Source organism: Balaenoptera ricei, chromosome 3 (assembly GCF_028023285.1).
Source record: "Balaenoptera ricei isolate mBalRic1 chromosome 3, mBalRic1.hap2, whole genome shotgun sequence".
NCBI classification, from domain to species: Eukaryota; Metazoa; Chordata; class Mammalia; order Artiodactyla; family Balaenopteridae; genus Balaenoptera; species Balaenoptera ricei.
The window spans coordinates 162102004-162127390 of NC_082641.1; the positions used below are offsets into that span (position 1 = coordinate 162102004).

The 25387-nt window shown below is 39.1% G+C and overlaps 1 protein-coding gene across 1 annotated transcript in view; it reads left to right on the forward strand.

Annotated features, from left to right (window-relative positions):
• SIMC1 (SUMO interacting motifs containing 1) overlaps positions 1-25337 on the forward strand; it is a 97086-nt gene extending 71749 nt beyond the window's left edge. The window contains exons 8-10 of the mRNA XM_059917751.1: positions 17471-17627; positions 17770-17854; positions 24521-25337. Of these exons, the coding sequence (XP_059773734.1) occupies positions 17471-17627; positions 17770-17854; positions 24521-24783 (505 nt within the window). The 3' untranslated portion in view covers positions 24784-25337. The remainder of the gene's footprint in view (positions 1-17470; positions 17628-17769; positions 17855-24520) is intronic.
• The last annotated feature ends 50 nt before the right edge of the window (positions 25338-25387 follow it).

Sequence of the window (25387 nt, forward strand, 5' to 3'; positions counted from 1 at the left end):
TTAGTCACATTCAGAATCCAGATTTAAACCCAGGACTTCTTAAATCCAAGATCAGTTCAAAGAAGACAATACATTACAGTGGTCAGCCAAAAGGAAGCTTTCATAAATGCCATTCTTGCTCTATCACTTTGTTAGGGATATTTCATTTGGGTCCAACTCCCATACCATTCATTCATTTATGCCCAGATTCTGGTGAGAGATGGGAAATCTAAGGAATGGGTAACTGTAAACAAATTTGGGCTTAACATAGACAAAAAAATTTTAAATAAAACCTGGCCCTACTTTAAAACTTTCTCAGAAAGGGCATATTGGCAACCACCCCAAATTATACTAGAAGATACTTTATATACTTTTATCTTGGTTGTTTTAACTTTTAAAAGTTTAGGTGTAATTTACATGCAATTAAATGATACAAACTAATTTACATAAATATCCTTCCATGAGTTTTGACAAAGGCATAACCCATGTGACCTATCATTTTCCAGTGCCTCATCGATAGCATATAGAAATCCTGCAACCTTGATGAATTCATTTATTCTAGTAGGAATATTTCTGTAGTTTCCTTAGAATTTTCTACATACACAATATTTTGTCTGCAAATAAAAACAGTTTAACCTCTTCCTTTCCAATCTGTATGCCTTTTGCTTGTTTATCTTACCCTATTGCATGGGCTAATACCTCCAATAGAATGTTGGAGAAGTGATAGGAACAGACATCCTTGCGTTATGCCTGATCTTAGGGGGCAAACATTCAGTCTTTGACCATTTAATAGTAGTATTAGCTGTAGGTGTTTCATAGGTGCCCCTTGTCAGATTGAGGAGGCTTCCTTCTATTTCTAATATATTGAGTGTTTTTGTGAAGAATAAGTATTAAAATTTGTGAAATTTTTTTCCTCTAGTGAGATAGTCAAAATTTTTCTCCTTTCTTCCATTGATGTGATGAATTACATTGATTAATTTCCTAATATTAAAACAACCTTGCATTCCTAGAATAAAAAACCCTACTTGACTGTGATATGTTATCCTTTTTTTATTGACAGACTGAATTTGCTAATATTTTGTTAAGGGCTTTTGCATCTATGTTTACTAGAGATGGTGATCTGTGATTTTATTTTCTTATAATGTTCAACTTCATTCATATTTAAAGAAATTTAAATTAAAACTACACTGAGGTACCATTTCTAACCTATCTAAATAGTAAAAATTTTAAAGTACTATAAAACACTCTGTTAGTGAGGCTTTGAGAAAGCAGGTAGGTACTCATACATTGCTGGTGGGACTGCAGAATGGTACAAGCCTTATGGAGGGGAATTTTCCAATATCTAACAAAATTAAAGGTACATGTACCTCTTGACCCAGCAATCTCATGTCTAGGAATTTACCCTGAAGGTACACTTTTAACAGTATAAAAATACATATGCACAAGGATATTCACAACAGCATGTTTGTAATTGCAAAATACTAGAAACAACCCAAATGCCCATACATAGGGCAGTGGTTGAATATCTGTGGTACATCTACACAGTGAAGATGTAGCTGTAAAAAAGTAAAATTTAAAAATAGGAGCAAAATATTTATGATCTGTTTTCCAAAATATATTGTTAAGTAAACAAAGCAAAATACAAAAGAGTATGCATAATAAATATACATATATTTTTCTAAGAAGGAGAATTTTAAAATATACTTGATTATAATAATTTACAAAAAAAGACACCAAGTTAAGATAAACTGCAGACTAATCAAATTGCTTACATACAGGAGTAGATAGATGGCAATGGGCTGGAAAGGAGATAAAGTGCTGAGCTGGAGTTGGAATGACCTTAATGGTAGTATTGGTAGTGTAATACTTCCCTGAGTATACTTCTTTGTATAGTTATAACTTTTAGAACCATATTAATGTTTTATATACTCAAAAAAAGAAAAATAAATCAGCAAGGAAGTTGGATGGGAACCTAACATGCAATACAAACAGACACAAATTAACCTGTGTTTTAAATGAATAATAATTGGGGCCATGGGGTGGGGGATGGGAGGGAGGACAAGCCCAAGCAACTTTATTTTTACTTCTTATTTTTAAATAATTATAGATTCACAGGAAGTTGCAAAAACTAGTACAGAGGGGTCCTGTATACCCTTCACCCTCTTTCCCCTAGCGATTACATCTTGCATAACTATAACAGTATCACAAAAAGGAAATTGATGTTGGTATAATCCACAGAACATATTCAGATTTCATCCATTTCACCTAGATTGCACTCATTTGAGGGTAGTTCTATATAATTTTATCACATTTGTAGCTTCATATAACCACCAGCACAATCAAGGTATATGGAACTGTTCCATCACCACAAAGATCCCTTGTACTACCCTTTTACGGGTAACTATTCATCTTCTCCAACCCCTGGAAACCACTAGTCTGTCCAAGTAAGATAAAACACAGTATCTGGACTAAACGCCCTCAGGCTAAAGACAAAATGAAGTGTAAATAAATATTAAACTCTAGTTAGTAAATTTCTTTTTCACAGAAAGTATGAGTTAACAATTCAAAAACTATCTTATGTGTATTCTAGGATTAAACAAATAAATGTATTGTGGATAATGAGAGCCAAGTTTCTCACTGTCAGAGAAGAGAGTAACACATATGAAAAGGGGAAAGGATAGAAGGAACCCTGTGGTGCTGGATTGGAATTGGAGGTATCAACATGAACTTGTGGTTTCTAATAAATATAGATAGATATAGGAATAAATGTAGAGGTGTGAGTGTGTTTTATATATATATATATATAGTGTGTGTGTGTGTGTGTGTGTGTGAATTCATACGTCTGTTTCCTACTTTTACCCACTGAGAGAGCATAGAAACAATTACACCCTAGTAGCAATGAGCACACCTAGTACTCAGATCTTTGTTTCTAAATACTAGTTTATACTAAAAGGAACAAGAGTTCTTTAAGGAAATGACTAATTCCAGAGCTGAGGTAAAGAAAAGTATAAAATGAGCCTAGAACATCTTGTTCCAGAAAGTGAGGAAATGTTCAAGGAATGTTCAGAACATGTCAAAAGAAGCTTAAAGGGCTTCCACTGACTAAATCTGGGATAATTTGAGTATCAAATAAATATTGACAGTAAAACATTATAAACTGTTGTATAAAATAAGAATCCATGATTCTAATACTGATAGGAAGGAAGAAAACGGACTCTCTTCCTTACATTAGAAAGCCAGCTAATAAATATAAGAAGAAATGATGAATTAGGGAAAAAATTGCCATTTGGCAACCATCATAATAAGAGTTAATTCAGGTATGAGTGTGTACTAAAATTGTGAAAGTTTGTGGAGTACCAAGATATTTGCATAATCTCAAAGTATGTTCTCATGAGATATTAATTATGAAGTGAAAAATAATAACTTTACTGTGGAGATAACTACCATAGTCAAGTGATCAAAATTAACACCAGCAATGGGACAAATTGACATCATATGCCCCTTGATATGATACACACAACATTTTTGCAGTCCTCTTGCCAAAAAATGCATAACCTCAATCAAATCATGGGAAAATATCAGGGAAATCCCAAATGAGAAACATTCTATGAAAAAAACTGACCTGCACTTTTCCAAAATGTCAATGTCAATGAAAGACAAAGCAAGATTGAGGAACTGTTCCAGATCAAAGGACATTACAAAACAGGCAACTGAAAGCAATGCATAATCTGGGATTTTCTTTTGCTATTAATAGCATCATTAAGACAATGAAAAAATCTGATTAAAGTCTATGGTTAATATAATAGTATTGCGTTAAGATTAATTTTCTGATTTTTTTTTTATCATTGTACGTGGTTATCTTAGAGAATGTCCTTGTTTTTAGGAATTATACACTGCAAGTATTTAGGGATAAATGGGCATCATGTCTGCAACTTACTATCAAATAGTTTAGAGGAAAAAAATAGAAAGACAGAGTTAGTGAGAAGGATAAAGAAGATATGGTAAATGTTTAACACTTGGGGAACCTGAATGAAAAGTACTAAGGGTATTTGTGAATTATCTGTACTATTCTTGCAACTCATCTCTGAGTATAACAAAAAGTTAAAAAAAAAAAAAGTATATTTATTGTAAACAGCATATAGTCAGATTTGCTTTTTTAGGCAGCTGACAATCCCTGCCTTTTAACTAGAGTTATTTATTCCATTTACATTTAATTTAATTATTGGTTTTACATCTTTCATCTTACTGTTTGTTTCCTATTTGTCCCTTTTGTTCTTTGTTCATTTTTACCTCCTTTTCTGCCTTCTTTTGGATTAATTATTTTCTATTATTCCATTTTATCTTTCCTAAGGCTTTTTAACTTTTTTAAATTAAAAATTTATTTTGACATAGTTGTAGATTCTTATGCAGTTGTAAGGAATAATACAGAGAGATCACATGTACTCTTTACACAATTTTGCCCAGTGGTAACACATTGCAAAACTTTAGTGCATGTATCACAACCAGGATATCAAGAATGGACTTCCCTGGTGGCACAGTGATTAAGAATCCACCTGCCAATGCAGGAGACACAGGTTCGAGCCCAGGTCCAGGAAGATCCTATATGCCACAGAGAAACTAAGCCCGTGAGCTTCAACTACTGAGCCTGCACTCTAGAGTCCGTAAGCCACAACTACTGAGCCCGCGTGCCGCAACTGCTGAGGCCTGCGTGCCTAGAGCCTGTGCTCCACAATGAGAGAGGCCACCACAATAAGAAGCCCATGCACTGCAACAAAGAGTAGCCCCCACTCACAGCAAATAGAGAAAGCCCGCGTGCAGCAACGAAGACCCAATGCAGCCAAAAATAAAAATAAATAAAATAAAAATTTTTTTAATTTTTAAGAATAAAAACAAAGAATGATAGAAGCCAAGATAGAGAACATTTCCATAACCATAAGGATTATTCATTTTGCCCTTTTATAACTATACCCTCCCACCACCACCCCTTCTTAACCCTTGGCAACTACTAGTCTATTTTTCATTTTTATAGTTTTGTCATTTCAAGATATTGTATAAGTGGAATCATACAGTATGTAACCTTTGGGGATTGGCTTTTTCACTTAGCATAAGTCTCTGGAGATCCATTCAGGTTGTATCTATCAATAGTTGATTATTTTTTATTGGTGAATAGTATTCCATAGTGTGGGTGTACCTTTGATTTTTTTTTTTTTTTAACCATTTACCCCCTGAAGGATATCTGTCTTGTTTCCAGTTTGGGGCTATTATGAATAAAACTTCTATAAACATTCATGTACAAATTTTTTAATAAATGTAAGTCTTCATTTCTATGGAATAAATGCCAAGGAGTGCAATTTTTGCATTATATAGTAGTTACTTATTTAATTTTTTTAAGAAACTGCCAAACTGTTTCCTTGAGTGGCTGTACGGTTTTACATTCCCCCCAGCAGTATATGAGTGATCCAGTTTCTCTGCATCCTGGCCAGCATTTGGTGTTGTTACTGTTTTTTATTTTAGCCATTCTGATAGGTGTGTGGAGGATTCTCATTGTGATTTTCATCTTCATTTCTCTGATGACTAATGAAGTTGAACATGTTTTCATGTGCTTAATACCATCTGTATAACATCTTCACTAAAATATTTTTTTCTTATGTTCTAAATAGATTGTTTGCTTTTTTACTGAGTTTGTTTTATTTTTTAATAGATTGTTATTGGAATATAATTACTTCACAATACTGTGTTAGTTTCTGTTGCATAATGAAGTGAATAGCCATATGCATACACATGTCCCCATATCCCCTCCCTCTTGAGCCTCCCTCCCATCTCCCCTCTAGGTCATCGTAAAGCACCGAGACAATCTCCCTGTGCTATGCGGCTGCTTCCCACCAGCCAACAATTTTACATTCGGTAGTGTATGTATGTCAATGCTACTCTCACTTCGCCCCAGCTTCGCCCTCCCACCCCATGTCCTCAAGTCCATTTTCTATGTCTATCTCTTTATTCCTGCCCTGCAACTAGGTTCATCAGTACCTTTTTTCTTTTAGATTCCATATATATGTGTTAGCATATGGTATTTGTTTTTCTCTTTCTGACTTACTTCACTCTGTATGAGAGACTCTAGGTCCATCCACCTCACTACAAATAACTCAGTTTCATTTCTTTTTATGGCTGAGTAACATTCCATTGTGTATGTGTGCCACATCTTCCTTACCCATTTATCTGTTGATGGACATTTAGGTTGGTTCTATGTCCTGGCTATTGTAAATAGTGCTGAAATGAACATTGTGGTACATGTCTCTTTTTGAATTATGGTTTTCTCAGGGTATATGCCCAGTAGTGGGATTGCTGGGTCATATGGTAGTTCTATTTTTAGTTTTTTAAGGAACCTCCATACTGTTTTCCATAGTGGTTGTATCAATTTACATTCTCACCAACAGTGCAGGAGGATTCCCTTTTCACCACACCCTTTCCATCATTTATTGTTTCTAGATTTTTTGATAATGGCCATTCTGACCAGCGTGCGGTGATACCTCATTGTAGTTTTGATTTGTATTTCTCTAATAATTAGTGATGTTGAGCATCTTTTCATGTGCCTCTGGCCATCTGTATGAAATGTCTATTTAGGTCTTCCACCCATTTTTTAACTGGATTGTTTGTTTTTTTTGATATTGAGCTCCATGAGCTGTTTGTATATTTTGGAGATTAATCCTTTGTCTGTTGCTTCATTTGCAAATATTATTTTCTCCCATTCTGAGGGTTGTCTTTTTGTCTTGTTTATGGTTTCCTTTGCTGTGCAAAAGCTCTTAAGTTTAAGACCAATTTGTTTATTTTTGTTTTTATTTCCGTTACTCTAGGATACGGGTCAAAAAAGATCTTGCTGTGGTTTATGTCAAAGAGTGTTTTTCCTATGTTTTCCTCTAAGAGTTTTATAGTGTCTGGCCTTATGTTTAAGTGTTTAATCCATATGGAGTTTATTTTTGTGTATGGTGTTAGGTAGTGTTCTAATTTCATTCTTTTACACATAGCTGTCCAGTTTTCCCAGCATCACTTATTGAACAGGATGTCTTTTCTCCATTGTATGTTCTTGCCTCCTTTGTCATACTTAGGTGCCCATATGTGCGTGGGTTTATCTATGGGCATTCTATCCTGTACCATTGATCTATATTTCTGTTTTTGTGCCAGTACCATACTGTCTTGATTACTGTAGCTTTGTAGTATAGTTTGAAGTGGGGGAGCCTGATTCCTCCAACTCCATTTTTCTTTCTCAAGATTTCTTGGCTATTCAGGGTCTTTTGTGTTTCCATACGAATTGTAAAATTTTTTGTTCTAATTCTGTGAAGAATGCCATTGGTAGTTTGATAGGGATTGCATTGAATCTGTAGATTGCTTTAGGTAGTATAGTCATTTTCACAATATTGATTCTTCCAATCCAAGAACATGGTATATTTCTCCATCTGTTTATGTCATCTTTGATTTCTTTCATCAGTGTTTTATAGTTTTCTGAGTGCAAGTCTTTCACCTCCTTAGGCAGGTTTATTCCTAGGTATTTTATTCTTTTTGTTGCAATGGTAAATGGGAGTGTTTCCTTAGTTTCTGTTTCTGATTTTTCATCGTTGGTGTATAGGAATGCCAGAGATTTCTGTGCATTAATTTTGTATCCTGCAACCTTACCAAATTCATTGATTAGTTCTAATAGTTTTCTGGTGGCATCTTTAGGATTTCTATGTATGATTTTCATGTCATCGGCATACAGTGACAGTTTTACTTCTTCTTTTCCAATTTGTATTCCTTTTATTTCTTTTTCTTCTCTGATTGCTGTGGCTAGGACTTCCAAAACTATGTTGAATAAGAGTGGTGAGAGTGGATATCCTTGTCTTGTTCCTGATCTTAGTGGAAATGCTTTCAGTTTTTCACCATTGAGTATGATGCTTGCTGTGGGTTTGTCATATATGGCCTTTATTATGTTGAGGTAGCTTCCCTCTATGCCCATTTTCTGGAGAGTTTTTATCATAAATGGTGTTGAATTTTGTCAAAAGCTTTTTCTGCATCTATTGAGATGATCATATGGTTTTTATTCCTTAATTTGTTAATGTGGTGTATCATATTGATTGATTTGCATATATTGAAGAATCCTTGCATCCCTGGGATAAATCCCACTTGATCATGGTGTATGATCCTTAATGTGCTGTTGGATTCTGTTTACTAGTATTTTGTTCAGGATTTTTTTTTGGAAGAGTTTGAGAAGGATCGGTGTTAGCTCTTCTCTAAATGTTTGATAGAATTCGCCTGTGAAGCCATCTGGTCCTGGACTTTTGTCTGTTGGAAGATTTTTAATTACAGTTTCAATTTCAGTACTTGTGATAGGTCTGTTTATATTTTCTAATTCTTCCTGGTTCAGTCTTGGAAAATTGTACCTTTCCAAGAATTTGTCCATTTCTTCCAGGTTGTCCATTTTATTGGCATATAGTTGTTTGTAGTAGTCTCTTATAATTCTTTGTATTTCTACAATGTCAGTTGTGATTTCTCCTTTTTCATTTCTAATTTTATTGATTTGCGTCCTCTCCCTTTTTTTCTTGATGAGCCTGACTAAGGGTTTATCAATTTTGTTTATCTTCTCAAAGAACCAGGTTTTAGTTTTATTGAGCTTTGCTATTGTTTTCTTCATTTCTATTTCATTTATTTCTGCTCTCATCTTTATGATTTCTTTCCTTCTACTGACTTCGGGTTTTCTTTGTTCTTCTTTCTCTAGCTGTTTTAAGTGTAGAGTTAGATTGTTTATTTGAGATTTTTCTTGTTTCTTGAAGTGAGATTGTATTGCTATAAACTTCCCTCTTAGGACTGCTTTTGCTGCTTTCCATAGGTTTTGGGTTGTCGTATTTTCATTGTCATTTGTTCCTATTTTTTTTTTATTTCTTCTTTGATTTCTTCAGTGATCTCTTGGTTATTTAGTAGTGCACTGTTTAGCCTCCATGTATTTGTGTTTTTTACAGTTTTTTTCCTGTGATTGATTTCCAATCTCATAGCATGTGGTCAGAAAAGATGCTTGATATGATTTCAATTTTCTTAAATTTTCCGAGGCTTGATTTGTGACCCAAGATGTGATCTATCCTGGAGAATGTTCCATGTGCACTTGAGAAGAAAGTGTATTCTGCCACGTTTGGGTGGAATGTTCTATAAATATCAGTTAGATCTATCTGGTCTATTGTGTCATTTAAAGTTTGTGTTTCCTTATTTATTTTCTGTTTGGATGATCTGTCCGTTGGTGTAAGTGGGGTGTTAAAGTCCCCTACTATTATTGTGTTACTGTCGATTTCTCCTTTCATGGTTGTTAGCATTTGCCTTATGTACTGAGGTGCTCCTATGCTGGGTACATAAACATTTATAATTGTTATATCTTCTTCTTGGATTGATCCTTTGATCATTATGTAGTGTCCCTCCTTATCTCTTGTAACAGTCTTTATTTTTAGTCTATTTTATCTGATACGAGTATTGCTACTCCAGCTTTCTTTTGATTTCCATATGCATGGAATATCTTTTTCCATCCCTTCACTTTCAGTCTGTATATGTCCCTAGATGTGAAGTGGGTCTCTTGTAGACAGCATATGTATGGGTCTTGTTTTTGTATCCATTCAGCCAGTCTGTGTCTTTTGGTTGGGGCACTTAATCCATTTAATAATCAAGGTCATTATCGATATATATGTTCCTATTACTATTTTCTTAATTGTTTTGGGTTTGTTTCTGTGGGTCTTTTTCTTTTCTTGTGTTTCCCGCTTAGAGAAGTTTCTTTAGTGTTTGTTGTAAAGCTGGTTTGGTGGTGCTGAATTCTCTTAGCTTTTGCTTGTCTGTAAAGCTTTTGACTTCTCCATCAAATCTGAATGAGATCCTTGCTGGATAGAGTAATCTTGGTTGTAGGTTTTTCTCTTTCATCACTTTAAGTATATCCTGCCACTCCCTTCTGGCCTGCAGAGTTTCCGCTGAAAAATCAGCTGATAACCTTATGGGGATTCCTTTGTATGTTATTTTTTGTTTTTCCCTTGCTGCTTTTAATATTTTTCTTTGAATTTAATTTTTGTTAGTTTGAATAATATGTGTCTTGGTGTGTTTTTCCTAGGGTTTATCCTGTATGGGACTCTCTTTGCTTCCTGGACTTAGGTGACTCTTTCCTTTCCCATGTTAGGGAAGTTTTCAACTATAATCTCTTCAAATATTTTCTCAGACCCTTTCTTTTCCTCTTCTTCTTCTGGGACCCCTGTAATTCGAATGTTGGTGTTTTTAGTGCTGTCCCAGAGATCTCTGAGAATGTCTTCAATTCTTTTCCTTCTTTTCTCTTTATTCTGCTCCTTGACAGTTATTTCCACCATTTTGTCTTCCAGCTCACTTACTCGTTCTTCTGCCTCAGTTATTCTGTTACTGATTCCTTCTACTCTATTTTTTATTTCAGTTATTCTGTTGTTCATCTCTGTTTGTTCTTTATTTCTTCTAGATCTTTGTTAAACATTTCTTGTATTTTCTCAGTCTGTGCCTCCATTCTATTTCCGAGATTCAGAATCATCATTACTATCATTACTCTGAATTCTTTTTCAGGTAGATTGCCTATTTCCTCTTCATATTTTTGGTCTTGTAGGTTTTTACCTTGCTCCTTCATCTGTGACATATTATTTTGTCGTCTCTTTTTTTTTTTTTTTTTTTTTATGAGTGGGACTGTGTTTTGTCTTACTGGTTGTTTGGCCTGAGGCTTCCAACACTGGGGTTTGTAGGCTGCTGGGTAGAGCTGGGTCTTGGTGCTGAGATGAGGAACTCCATGAGACCTCACTCCAATGAATATTCCCTGGGGTCTCAGGTTCTCTGTTAGTCCAGTGGTTCGGACTCGGAACTCCCACCACAGGAGCTTCGGCCTTACCCTGGCGGGCTCATGAACCAAGATCCAACAAGCTGCCTGGGGTGGCAAAAAAAAAAAAATACAATAACAAAGTAAAAAAAAAAATTAGACTAGGAAACTAACAGATATGTTAGGAAGAATATAAAAATTAGAATATAGATGAATCAACAACCGGAAGGTTCAACAGTACCACAGTAGTAAAAAAGAGGAGGGGGAAAAAAAGGGGGTGGGGGAGGAGGCCTTGGCTGCAGAGGGCAGGGCCTAAGCAAGGGGGAGCTTTGGGTGGTGGGTGGGGCCAATGCTCAGGACCCACAGGGCTGGAACAGGCCCTGGGCACTGTGGGGGATGGGGCTTAGGCTCAAGGAACAGAAGGGGCCCAGGCGTGCCCACCACCCCTGGTCTGAGAGGGTAGGGGACCTCACCTGGGAGCCCAGCAGGCTTCCTGGGCTCGAGTGGGTGGGACAAATGCCCTCCTCTCCTCTCCTGCTCCTCCAGTCTGGGAGGGCCCCTCCCCCCTGCCTCTCCTGATCTCCCCACCTCCCTCCTATGCCCCCAGGACCCACACAGCCTGGATGGGTCTTTGGAGGGGGGGGTACTGGCCTGGGAGCTCAGCAGGCTCCCTGGCCCAAGTGGGCCAGGCAATCGCCCTCCCTCCTCTCCCGCGTTTCCTGGAGAGTCCCTCCCGCCTGCCTCTCCTGATCTCCCAGTCCTCCGGGGTGCGGATCCTGTCTGGCCTCCACTTCTCCTCCCCCGTCAGTCCCCCTACATCCTACGGGTTCACTTTGGGGTTCCTCCCATCTCCTTGGGCATCAGAGTCTCCCACCAGTGGCTGGCAGGCGCCCTAGTTGCAGGGAGATGCTAACTCCACGTCTTCCCACATCTCCATCTTGACTCTGCTCTCCTACTGTTGACTTTTAAGAGTCTGTATATATTCTAGATACAATCTTTTTTCAGATCTGTAGTTTGCAAATATTTTCTCCTATTCTGTAGTTTGTCTTTTCATCCTCTTTAACAAGGTCTTTCAAAAAGCAAGTTTTAAATTTTAATGAAGTCCAGCTTATCAGCTTTTTCTTTTATGGAAAATGCTTTTATGACAAAGATTCCTTAGGATTGTCTGTGTAGACCATCATGTCATCTGCAAATAGGGAAAGTTTTACTTCTTTTTTTTCCAATCAGTATGCCTTTTATTGCCTTACTGGCTAGAACTTCCAGTACTATGTTGAATAGTAATGATGAAAGCAGACACCTTTGTTCATGATCTAGGGGAAAGCATTCAGTTCATTAATTATTGATTAATTAAAATATGAGTTCACCATTAATTATGATGCCAGCTATAGGTTTTTTTGTAGATGTTCATTAATAAGTTGAAGAAGTTCCCTTCTATTCCTAGTTTTCTGTTTTTATCATGAGTGGGTATTGAATTTTATCACATGCTTTTTCAGCAAATGTTTTACTTTTTTTTTAATGGTTGCTCTTGGAATTACAATATGCATTCTTAACTTACTAGAGTCTGCCTTGAATTAATATTATACCATAACATGTAATGTAAGAACCTTATATCTGTGTATTTCCATTTATCCCACTCCCATCCTCTGTGCTATTGTTGTCATACATTTTACTCCAGGATGGGATCATATTTTTGCTTTAAACATTTAGTTTTTTTTAAAAGAAATTCAGAGATGGGGGGGGGAAGTCTTTATACTACCTAACTGTGATATTATGACCTATAATAAGAAATATATATATTTGATCTTCATCCTGTTCCTGGCACAGAGCTCTTTTGGAGTTTTTTAAGTGATAAGAGTGATCAAGTTATCTTTGTTATGTTAGTGAGGTGTCTTTCAGAAAGCATTTGGTGACCTAAGGATAGGAGCTAGTTGCCAGGGGAACCATGTAATTAGAGGGTTGGGACTTCAACCCTCCACTCCCAGCCCTCCCCTCACCCCACCCCTACCTCCTGGGAAGGGGCAGGGGCTGGAGGTTGAGTTCAATTACCAATGGCCAATGATTTAATCAGTCATGCCTATCTAATGCAGCTTCCTTGAAAACCCAAAAGGACTGGGTTCAGAGAGCTTCCAGGTTGGTAAACAGGTGGAGATGCCTGTAGAGTGATGTACCCAGAGAGCATGGAAGGGCCTCACCCTTTCCCCATACCTTATGCATCTCTCCCATTTGGCTGTTCTTGAGTTATATCCTTTTATAATAAACTGGTAATCTAGTAAGTAAAGTGTTTCTCTGAGTTCTGTGAGCCACTGTAACAAATTAATCAAACCTAAGGTGGGGTTCTGGGAACCTTCGATCTATAGCTAGGTGGTTCAGAAGCACACAGGTCAACAACCTGGACTTTCCAATTGGCATCTGAAGAGAGAGTGGGAGGGCAGTCTTGTAGGATTGAGCCCTTAACCTGTGGGATCTGACACTATGGTAAATAGTGTCAGAATTGAGTTAATTGCTTAGTGGTGCTGAAATAGAACACACATCAGATCCACATAGCTACCATTTTGGGTGTTCTTCTTTCTTTCTTTAAGATCCAAGTTCCATTTGGTATCATTTCTCTTCCACCAAAGAACTTAACTTCTTTTAACATTTTTTGTAGTGCAGATCTACCGTAATGAATTCTCTCAGCTTTTGTTTATCTGGAAATGTTTTTATTTTACCTTCATATATGAATGGTGTTTTTACTTGATATGAGTTCTAGATTGATAGGTATTTTTAATTTATTTTAAAGATGTTCCATTTTCTTCTGGCTTGCTGATGAGAAGTCATTAGAATTTCTTACTTTTGTTCCCTTATATGCCATGTGTCTTTTTTCTCTGGCTGCTTTTTTTTGTTTTCAGCAATTTGATTACTATAACTAGGTGTGGTTTCCTTTATGTTTATCCTGCTTGGGGTTTATTGAGATTCTTGAATCTGTGAGTTGATATTTTTGATCAATTTTTGAAATATCTTGGCCATTATTTTTTATATTTTTTGCCCCAAACTTTAATCTCTGGGAATTCAAGTACATATACATTAAGCTGTGTGACACTGTTCCACAGAACACTGAGGATCTGGTGTTTTCTACTGTTGTTTTGTTTTATTTTGTTTTGACTTGTCTTTTTTTTTCTCTTTTTCACTTTGGATAGTCTTCATGCTCCCTAATCTTTTCTTTTGTGGTGGCCAATTGTTGTTAAGCCTATCCAGTGATTTTTTTTTTTTCAGATATTGTGTTTTTCAGCTCTAGAGTCTCCATTTGATTCATTGTTATAGTGTCCATTTCTCTTTGCTAAGTGTCCCCATCTAATCACTGATTATATATATCTTGGTTAGTTGGTCAGCTGGTTGGTCGGCTGGTTGGTTGGTTGTTTGGTTGGTTAATTTTGAACATAATTATAATAGCTGTTCTAAAGTCCTTGTCTACTAATTCCAACATCTGTATCAACTCTTAGCCTGTTTCTATGGACATTTTGCTCCTGGTTATGGATCACATTTCCCGTTCTGCTTTTTCCCCTGTCTAATAATTTTTTATTGTGTGCTGAACATTATGAACGCCACGTTGTTGAGAGTCTGAAATTTGCTGACTTCCTTTAAAGAGTATTGAGTTTCATTCTTGCAGACAGTGATTTACTGGCAGATTAGCTTTCTCCTTTTAAGGCTTGCTTCTAGGATTTGTAAATCAACCTTTCTTAAGATACTAGTTTTGTAGCTTAGTCTTTCTGGGGTTGCACCTGAATGCCCAACATGTTCAATGAGATCTCTCCTCTAGCTCATTGAAACCCCATGTCTTTCAGCCCTGGCCACTCTCCCGAATCCCCAGTCAGCTCATAGCTCCTCACTGGCTGTTCTCTCCCAGGCTTTTGGATCTTCTCTCTGTCCGTGTGCCAAGGGGGGCCCCTTACACATATTTCTTGAGCTCCCTCTTCTCTGACACAGATTCCAGCCACCTCAGCTCTACTGAACTCCAGTCTCTGTTTGCTCTGCCCAATAAGCCCACTGCTTTCTGTTTGGGACCCACGCTTTCCTCTGCCTTAGTTAGAGAGTGCCCCCAGCAAGAAATCTGGGGTAAATGTGGGGTTCACCACCTTTGTTTCCCTTCTCTCAAGAATAATAGTCATTTGTAGTAGCTTGTCCAATGCCTGAAAATAGTTATTTCATATATTTTGTACAGCTTTATAACTATTGATAACAGGAGAGTAAATCCAATACCAGCTATACTTGTTAAGGCTGGATCTGGATGTTAGCCTTCCTCTGTATCTTGTTTTAAAATTTTGAATTTGAATTGCTATAGATAATTGTACCTCCATTTCCTACTATGTCCAATACATTAAAATTACTTTCTTGTCCCTTGGATATTTCTGGGTTTGCCATCTTGGATTATAAAACCAGGACAAATGCAGGCCCTGGAATAAAAATTGGAAGAGAAAATACAGTTTGAAATAAAAAGTTATTAAATAGGAAAACTGTCTTGTGAAAGTAATAGGCCAAATACAGAGTAGAAATTAAACTTTAAAAGAATTGGAGGAATATCTTATAAATGTAATAATTTGGAGTCCTTTGTATTAAAAAAGAAAATTTGTCAGAGGAGGTATAGAATGGTACTTTAAAAAAACACACGCACATTAAAGAGATAAAATGGGGCTTCCCTGGTGGTGCAGTGGTTAAGAATCCGCCTGCCAATGCAGGGGACACGGGTTCGAGCCCCGGTCCAGGAAGATCCCACATGCCGCAGAGCAACTAAGCCCGTGTGCCACAACTGCTGAGCCTGCGTGCCACAACTACTGAAGCCCACGTGCTACAACTACTGAAACCTGCGTGCCTAGAGCCCATGCTCCGCAGCAAGAGAAGCCACCACGATGAAAAGCCCGTGCACCGCAAAGAAGAGTAGCCTATGCTCGCCACAACTAGAGAAAGCTCGCGCACAGCAACGAAGACCCAATACAACCATAAATAAATAAATAAATAAATAAATAAATTTATTTATTTTTTAAAAAAGAGAGAGAGAAAATGGATTTTCACAAATATTACAGACTTTTTTAAACTTTTGAATGGTAAGAAGCAAAGGTTTTAAAGTATTTATTCTGCTTTATTACCCTTGCTTTTACACAAATAATACATGTGCCTGGTGGAACAGCAAAGGGAAAGGGGAAAAAAGAAAATAAAAATGAATAGATACTTTGTTATTTATCATTTTTTTATATATATATATTTTTTAAATTTTTACTTATTTATTTATTTTATTTATGGCTGTGTTGGGTCTTCGTTTCTGTGCGAGGGCTTTCTCTAGTTGTGGCAAGCGGGGGCCACTCTTCATCGCGGTGCACGGGCCTCTCATTATCGCGGCCTCTCTTGTTGCGGAACACAGGCTCCAGACGCGCAGGCTCAGTAATTGTGGCTCACGGGCCTAGCCGCTCTGCGGCATGTGGGATCTTCCCAGACCAGGGCTCGAACCCGTGTCCCCCGCATTGGCAGGCAGACTCTCAACCACTGCGCCACCAGGGAAGCCCTGTTATTTATCATTTTTACAAGTGACAGTGGCACAAAGAACACCCTATTTTTCCAGATGTTGCAAAACTGCAAAGGGGCAATTGTAGAAGAAAGAACTCTGAGACCTGGAGCTAGCTCTGTTGCTGCCATCTCCTTATCTGCTCATGAGCCATCTATTCCTCAGAACTGCTATGACAAGCAGACCTGGCAAGAACCACCAAACAAACCTTCAGGCAGAAACCTTCAGGCAGTCCAGAGATTCACCCTGTGCATCTGAGATTCATAACTTTTTTTTTTTGGAAGCTGACATTGCTTTTAGAACAATGACTTTGATTCACCTTCTTGAAGCACAGCCCCCGTTTTACAGCTCTCCTGCTCAGAAGCCTCTGAATGTGCTCCAACCCACCCTTGCTGGCCAAGCCCTGCCCTGCATAGAGTGACAAAGTCAAGGGCCAGAGTCCCTCTGGGACTCTTAAGTCCTAGACTTGAAATTTAAGAAGGCTGCTGTGCCCCAGCTATGACTTTTACTCCTTTGTTTTTACCCATGTTTATCCCTGCACTGAAATGCCTCCTGCCTTGGGCCTTCTTTACTCCTAGACTACCGTCAGCAGTGCCACCTCCTCCATACGAAGGCTGCTTCCAGGCCCCTGACCAAATGTGCTCTCTTTGTGTCTCTAGAGTGCCACAGGCACCTCGCATACGTGTACACTTGCCCTGCGCTTTATGTAGGTTCCTGTTGCATACTTCTTGCCCCTGTTCAACTATTGGCTTTTTGAGAGCAATATCCTCTTTTATTTCTCTTAATATTCCTTGTTTCTGCCAAACAGTACCTGGCACATTATGGCCATTCAGAAATATGTAATCTCATGATTAATTCTCTTGGTTACAGTATGATATAATTCTTCTTAATGTGTCCTAAACTAGTCTTTTTCAAATATCAAAGACTTTCCCTCCTTCTGACAGTTGCTAATTCATGAACAAATCCATTTCTGCCCTGTCCACGAGGTTTGTGATTACATAGGCCTTCACTGTATTCCTTCTTAGCCTTCTCTGGATTAGGGCAAAGGTTAGAGCGTTCAGGGAGAATTGTGGTATATGTTCCGTGAAACAATAATTGTGATGGTGAACTCTCTCTATCTCTTCTCCACACAGAGAGATGTTCTTTACTACCATGGAGAGCCACCTTCTGCGCTGCAAAGTGCTGGAAATCATATTCCTCCACAGCTGTGAGACACCCACCCGCCTACCCTTGTCTCTGGCCCAGGCCCTCTATTTTCTGAACAATTCCACATCACTGCTCAAGTGTCAGGTACATTTTTCCCTATTTCAGTTCCAGGCCTAGAACACCTTTTCCTTAATCCTTGAGCATTATGTAAAAGTGACTTGAAAACTGTACAAAACCTCTAACTGAGGAAGGCATTTATTACCAATTGCTTTTACTATCTCTGCAGTCGGATAAAACCCAGTGGCAGACATGGGATGAACTGGTTGAGCATCTACAGTTTCTGTTATCCAGTTACCAACATGTTTTAAGAGGTAAGGAGCATTTGGTCACAAACCAGATGGTGTGGGAGTCTCACAGTAGACATTATTATGAATTAAAGTTACATAAGGGACTCTAATTTGTTAGCTTCAGTAAATCATTGTTCCTTGGTATAAATGTAAGGAACAAGGAAGGACATAGCTGGAATCACTGCTGTGAAACAGAAGAATTCACATAGTATTTTTGTTATGGCAGATACTACAGTGGTCCTCACAATTATTAGGCTGTGCAGGTAAAGAAAAGTCATCCTAACATGAGAAGGATTTAGTAATGACCTGATTTGGCCCTGGCATCTTTCCCTGGCCTATCACTGCAGCGTCTTTGTTGGGTTGATTGCTCACTGACTCGGACACTGTAAATATCCGACAATATGATGCAAATACAGAGCAAATCAGTGGCAAAGTAAAAATGTACATCTTGCAAAAGATGTAAGACACTCTTAAGTCTGTGAAAGTGGCTCTGCTCTAGTCACAGGCAAAGCCAGTGATCCGTGAGGATCTGGAAAAGTTAGACTAATTAACACTCAGGGGGCAAATATTGACAAGGATAATGATGGAATAGCTGCTTCAAATAAGAATGATTTGATTAGCCAAGGATTAATGTGGTCCCTGGGGAAACTAATGTAATTATTAATTACATAAGGAAAGATAGTAAGTTTTCAGGGGAGAAAACTGACATCCCTCTTGATGTGATACCCTGAGAAGGACACCTCATCACTTATGTAGTGTTCTTGCCAAAATTTCGTGACCTGAATCTAATCAGAAGGAAGCATCAGACAAACCCAGATTGAAGGGCCTTTTACAAAGTAGCTGGCCTGTACTTTCAAAAGCCACAATGTCTTAAAAACAAAGAAAGACTGAAGAACTGTTCCAGATTAAAAACAAACTAAAGCACATGAATATTAAACGCAAAACATGATCCTGGATGGGATCCTGAACCAGGAAAAAAGAAGTTATAATGTGCATTATTGGGACAATTGGTAAATTTTAAGTAGATTATATAATAGTATTGTGTTAATATTAAGTTTCATATTTTTTTATAATTATCCTGGCTTATGAAAGTAAATATCCTCGGTCTTAGGAAATCCATTCTGAAGTATTGAGGGGCACAATGTCCAACTTATTCTCCATCAGTAAGGGGGGAAAATGCATATATATATATATATATATATATACACACACACACACACACACACACACACACACACACACACACACACATATACATACATACATAATTTACCTACCATGATCATATTGAGGTTGATTTTAGCTCAGTAATGGCACTTGGGAAGATAAGATGGTCCTTACACCCTCTTGGGCCTGGAATTGAGGAAGCTGTTACAGAAACATTTTTAAAAGCACTGGATTTAAGACAGAAGGTCTGGGTTTAAATCCCAACTCCATCACCTACTCTGCATTGGGCAGCTAACTTTATGTCTCTAGACCTCAGTTTCTTCCTTCTGTAGAACGGGGATGGTAATACATAACTTGCCAAGACTGATTGCTAATGGGCGTGAGTTAAAAGTAGAAAGTGCTCAGTCAGTGTTAGCTGCCTGTCATCTGGCCAGGAGTAGGCTACAAGGGTCTTCTCTGTTTCAGGCGCCTGTAACTAAAACATAAGCGAGAGCATTGTCAAGGCCACGACATGTAATTGTGTGGTTTGTGCATTTTTTAACACGCTCAAAGAAAGGTACGTGCCCTTCTCAGAACAAAGCCCCAAAGGCAAATTCCATGCGTCCTCAGCCTCATGGAGGTTTATGTAATTGTTTCTTTTGGAGATCTAGCTGAAAGTTTAATATTAAAGCAGCTCGGTTTTGCTTAAAGTTCACCTTTAACACTTCTTTGTTCATTTCTGTTTTGCGTCCCAGGGAATGCACCTGGGTCATGGGCAATAGTGATTTAAGATGGACATGGGATCTACTTTTATTACAGAATATTCTTCTGCCTTGAATAAAGGAGAGGAAGGCCTCAGACCAGTGTATATTGACCAAGAATAAACAGGGTGTGTTCCAATGCTATTTTATCCTTAACGTCCTTTCCAGCTTCTTTGGAGACCAGGAGTTAAGAAGGAGAAAAAAATATTTAGAACCAGTAGTTTGAAAACAGAGTCCTACAAAGAACTACAAAGAACACAGCTGAATGGTTCCCTGAAATGGTCAGTGTCCTTGTCAGTAGGCATTTTACTGTGAGGGCTCCTTAGTCATCTCTGTCTTCTTCAAGTGGGCTGAGGACATTGTTGAGTGCGTTTTGAGGTCGGCCGGAGTTGTCCAGCTCCAAGGGCGGGGGAAGAAGGGAAGAGGATGGGGAGCCTAAGCTTGCCCTATGTTTATGGGAACCTCTTAGTGTGGAGGGAGAGAGGAAGGGAGCATAGGTAAATGCGCCTGCACTGGCTTATCTAACCCAGTAACCTTGTGAAGGTGAGTACCAACCCCCTTTCAAAGATGGGAAAACAAAGGCTGAGAGGAAAGTAAATGCAGAGCCAGGTCTGTTGCCAAAGTCTGTATACGGTGAAAGCATACTGGAAGGAATTAATTTCCTATGAAATCACTGGGTGAGATTAGAAGGTGAGATTCTAAGGAATTTCCGACCCCCCACTTTCTAAACTCTCTATACATGGTTAAATTACTTTTGTATCTACCCTTGACCTTGGGGAGAAGTTTATCTTGAAGCCCCACATCTTGTAAATGTTTCTGTAGAGGGCAGAGTAGCCCCACTGAGAGGTGGATGCTGGGCTGTCGGCTGAGCTCACATTCTCTGGCTGAGAGAATCAATCCCCCACACCCCAGTTTCACAACCGTGCAACTCAAGTCTGAGCCTCGGCAAAATTATGAATTGCCATATGCCGTGAGTTTTCCTGATGCTTATGAATAATTAGAACCTCATATTTTGAAACTATGAATTCTAGGAATTTAAACATATAGTATTTAAATGAATGAAATGCATGCTTTTCCTGAATTCCGCTCTGCTGGACCACTTAGGGCGACGCGGAAGTCAGACACCTGTTCATTCCAAAGAGAGTCTCACACACGGCCTTCCTGAAAGGAGCCCTGTCCACAGAGGGGAGAAAAGCAGACTCAGGCAAGATCAGTTAAGTTCATACATTCATCCAGGCAACAAATATTTACTGAATGCCTCCTCTGTGCCTGGCTCATTGGGAAAACTTCAATGAATGAGACCAACATGGCCCCTGCCCTCCTAGAGCTTAACTGTCTAGTAAAAAGATTGACCCTAAACAAACCACCACACAAGTAACATACAATTGCAATGAAAGTAAATGCTGTGAAGGAAAGTACAAGTGCACAAAACAGGACTTCTTAAACTGTTTATGGAGGAACCCAGGAAGGCCTCCCTGAAGAAGTGATACTTGGGCTGAGATATGAAGTACCAGTGTTAGCCAGGCGAATAGGGAGGGTAAAGTTTCCCAGAAAGAAGAAACAGCATGTCCAAGGGCCTTGAAACAAAGAAGTTGCTTAATGAGTCCAAGGAACATAGAGCAAACTGGTAGGACTAGGATACAGTGAGCAAGGGGGGAATAGCACGAAACGAGACCACAGTACTAGACAGGAGCAGGCGTGAAGGGCCCTCCTGTTAGGGAGTTCGTGTTAAGGAATTTCACCTTGATTCCAGAGTGAAGGGAACCCATCAAAGTGGTTTTAAGTAAGGTCACTCTGCCTGATGTGTGACAAATAGTTTGGCCGAGGACCAGAGAGGTCAGGAGAGGGATAATGGTGACAAGGGTGTGGGTGGTGCAATGGAGAAGGCAGTGACAGATCAGAAGCACTTTGAAGATCAGTGTGACAGGGCATGGGTGACCGAGGCTGAAGGTTGACGCCCAGGGTTCTGCCAGTACTGACGCGGAGATAAATGGAAGACCTGCAGAGAAGATACTGTTAGATTGGAGATTCCTGTAGTGACGATGATGATGATAAAATAATAGTAGCTGATCCTAGTGTTGATCCAGGAACTAATAATACTACCAGCCAAAATATCTTGATCCAGGCCTTGTGCCAAATAAACCCTTTACATAAATCACCTCACACAATAATCACAAGAACCTCCGATGTAAGAACTCTCCTCTACTGAAGCATAAAATCCAAGGCCTTGCCAACTGGACCAGAATGGTTCAAGTCCACTGGCCAAGACTTCCTCCCCTTGGATGGTGGTTAGGTGGGCACTGCCAACCTTTGCTTCTTTGAATTTCCTGTATTAATAAGTTCCAAATTCTTCTTGCTCCTAACCCACATTGTTCCCTATCCCACTCTATTCATCCAATTCTATCTTTTCAAAGTCATTTTTATTTTTTTCAGAGTAGTACATGCTTTGTTTAAGAAAATCAAATTCTACTCAAAGGCTTTTGTCCCCTGTGACCGTTCTCCCCCAGTAGCAGAGTGAAATAGAGCACATTTCCCTGCTTAAAACCCTCCAGATACTTGCCTTTGCTTTCAGAGGCCAAACTCCACATTGTTCTGTGGCCCAGCCTGCCTGCCAGTCTCCTCTAGTCCTGCTCTCCTTCTTACTACCCGGATCTTACCTCCAGTTCTTGAAACAAGCTCTTCCTGCATCATGGCATTTGCACTTGTTCTCTCTACCTGGACTGCTTTTCCCCTAGACCTTTGCATGCTTACCACCTTCTCATCCTTTGGGACTCAGCTAAGAGGTCCTCCCTGACTAGAGTGAGCTGCTTCCCTCGTTTCCCCAGTGTTCCTCTATCACAGCACCTGATTTATTTATTGGGTTGCACTCACCAAAACTATAATTGTTTTTGTTGGCATGTTCACTGTCAGGCACTGTCACTGCAGCTAGAACGTCAGTCCATGAGGGCTGGGCCCAAGGCTCTGCCTCTGACATCACGCACCAGGAAGGGGTATACATCCTCGTCTCTTCCATGTTCTTGCTGATCACCAGAGAATAACTAGACAACCCCAACTGTGGGGCATTCTACAAAATAACTGCCCTGGACTCTTCAAAAATGTACATATTACGAGAGACAAGTAAAGGCTGGGAGCTGTGTTAGATGACAGGAGACTGAAGAGCATAACAACCAAGTACAGTGTGTGATGTCTGACTGAATCCTGGCCCAAAGCAAAACTGAACACCTATAAAGGATATTATTGGCACAGATTAGATAATATTCAATCAAGGATAAAATTAGTGGGATGATGAATAGTGGTTATGTAGGGGAATATTCGTATTCTTAAGCTGAAGTATTTAAGCATGAAGGATTATGACAGCGCAACTTACTCTTAACTGGTTCAGCAAAAAAAAGAAAAAGAAAAAAACATATAGATGGATCAATAGATAAACCAAATGTGGCAAAATGTTAACAGCTTATGAATCAAGGTAAAGGTTATATGGGTGCGCATCATACGACTCTTTAAACTTTTCTGTAAGTCCAAAAATAAAATACTGGGGTAAAGTACAAAGGTCTAAAGGTATCTCATCCCAAATCCATAACTCAGTCCCAACAGGTTCTGGAAGTGTGTGGAATTGAGGGAAAGGAGCTCAAGGTCACATATAAGGCAAATGAAGTGAGAAGAGCCCTGCAGCCCTTCTGACTCCCAGGTGCTCCAGAGGCCACAACAGTATCATTTTCTCCATCTCATTTATAAAATGGGGGTAATGGCACCTTCATTAACAGAGTTATTAGAAGGACTGAACTAGTATCCAGAAATTTGGAAAACATAGAATAAAATGAAAAGAAAGTACAATAAATACACTGTAGAGTACCCAAAAAGTCTGGAAACATAGGAGGCGAAGCTGCCTTGAGATGTCATTACAGGGCCCTTTCAACATTCAATCAACAAACATTTACAGTGAGCACCTACTCTGTCTCCGGAACTGGGCTAGACTCCGGGGATGCAGTGGGATCAGAGCCTTGGGCCCAGCCCTCATGGACTGACGTTCTAGCTGCAGTGACAGTGCCTGACAGTGAACATGCCAACAAAAACAATTATAGTTTTGGTGAGTGCAACCCAATAAATAAATCAGGTGCTGTGATAGGGGAACACTGGGGAAACGAGGGAAGCAGCTCACTCTAGTCAGGGAGGACCTCTTAGCTGAGTCCCAAAGGATGAGAAGGTGGTAAGCATGCAAAGGTCTAGGGGAAAAGCAGTCCAGGTAGAGAGAACAAGTGCAAATGCCATGATGCAGGAAGAGCTTGTTTCAAGAACTGGAGGTAAGATCCGGGTAGTAAGAAGGAGAGCAGGACTAGAGGAGACTGGCAGGCAGGCTGGGCCACAGAACAATGTGGAGTTTGGCCTCTGAAAGCAAAGGCAAGTATCTGGAGGGTTTTAAGCAGGGAAATGTGCTCTATTTCACTCTGCTACTGGGGGAGAACGGTCACAGGGGACAAAAGCCTTTGAGTAGAATTTGATTTTCTTAAACAAAGCATGTACTACTCTGAAAAAAATAAAAATGACTTTGAAATACATTTTTTTTTTAATACGTAAAACTTGAGGTCCAGAGAGAACCAAGAACAAAGGACTGGAAATGGAGTTACCACAGGTACTCACATGCCCTTTGACTTGTATCCTAGTAACTCATCAACAAGTCTTTGCCTAGACCCTACCTACCAAAATTGGACTTCATCTCCCCAAGTCATAAAGGAATAAAAAGCAGTTCAGAACAGTTCTGCTGACTTTTTTTTCCCTCTTGCAGAGCACTTACGGAGTTCAGTGATCGATCGAAAAGACTTAATAATCAAAAGGATTAAGCCCAAGCCCCAGCAAGGAGATGACATCACAGTGGTGGACGTGGAGAAACAGATCAAGGCCTTCCGCAGCCGCCTGGTCCAGATGCTGGGGGAGCCGCTCGTCCCGCAGCTCCAAGACAAGGTGCACCTGTTGAAACTCCTGCTTTTCTATGCCGCAGACCTGAACCCCGACGCAGACGCCTCTTCACAGGCCTGGAGCAGACCCTGAGACACTTCTAAGCACTGAACGCCAAGAATACCTCCTGAACTCTATCTCAAACTACTTGGAAGTTCTAAAAGTATAAAAAGTAGTTTAAAATCTTATAGGACCAAACCTATCTTATTTATCTGTAGGCTATAATAACTTTCTGTTTAGTAAATATCTTTTTTTTTATAATCCTATCCTAGCCTGTTCTCAGATATGGCTTAAATATATAAGGTGTATATATTTTTTAATAAATTATTTATCTATACTTTTTTTGAAACAGGTGATACTATATGCACTATATGTTTAACATTTCAAGATGTGAAAAAAGAATCCGTGTGCTGAACAAATTCTAGACATCAATGTTATGTCATTCAAGGTACTGACAACCTGTTTCGAAAGAGAAAGACGTATTTGTTTCTCCCTGATGGAAAACAAACACCCTATACTGGACCTGTGATATTGCCTATGAATTTGACTTTGTGGCCAGGCTGTTAAGATCTAATGTAATGAAGGGGGTAGAAACAAAAGGGTTGAGTGTGTTACAAAAAATTTGATGTTAAAAGCATACAATAAAAAGGCAATGGTTTTTCAAAATACCAAGTTTATCATGCTTAGGTTTCATGAC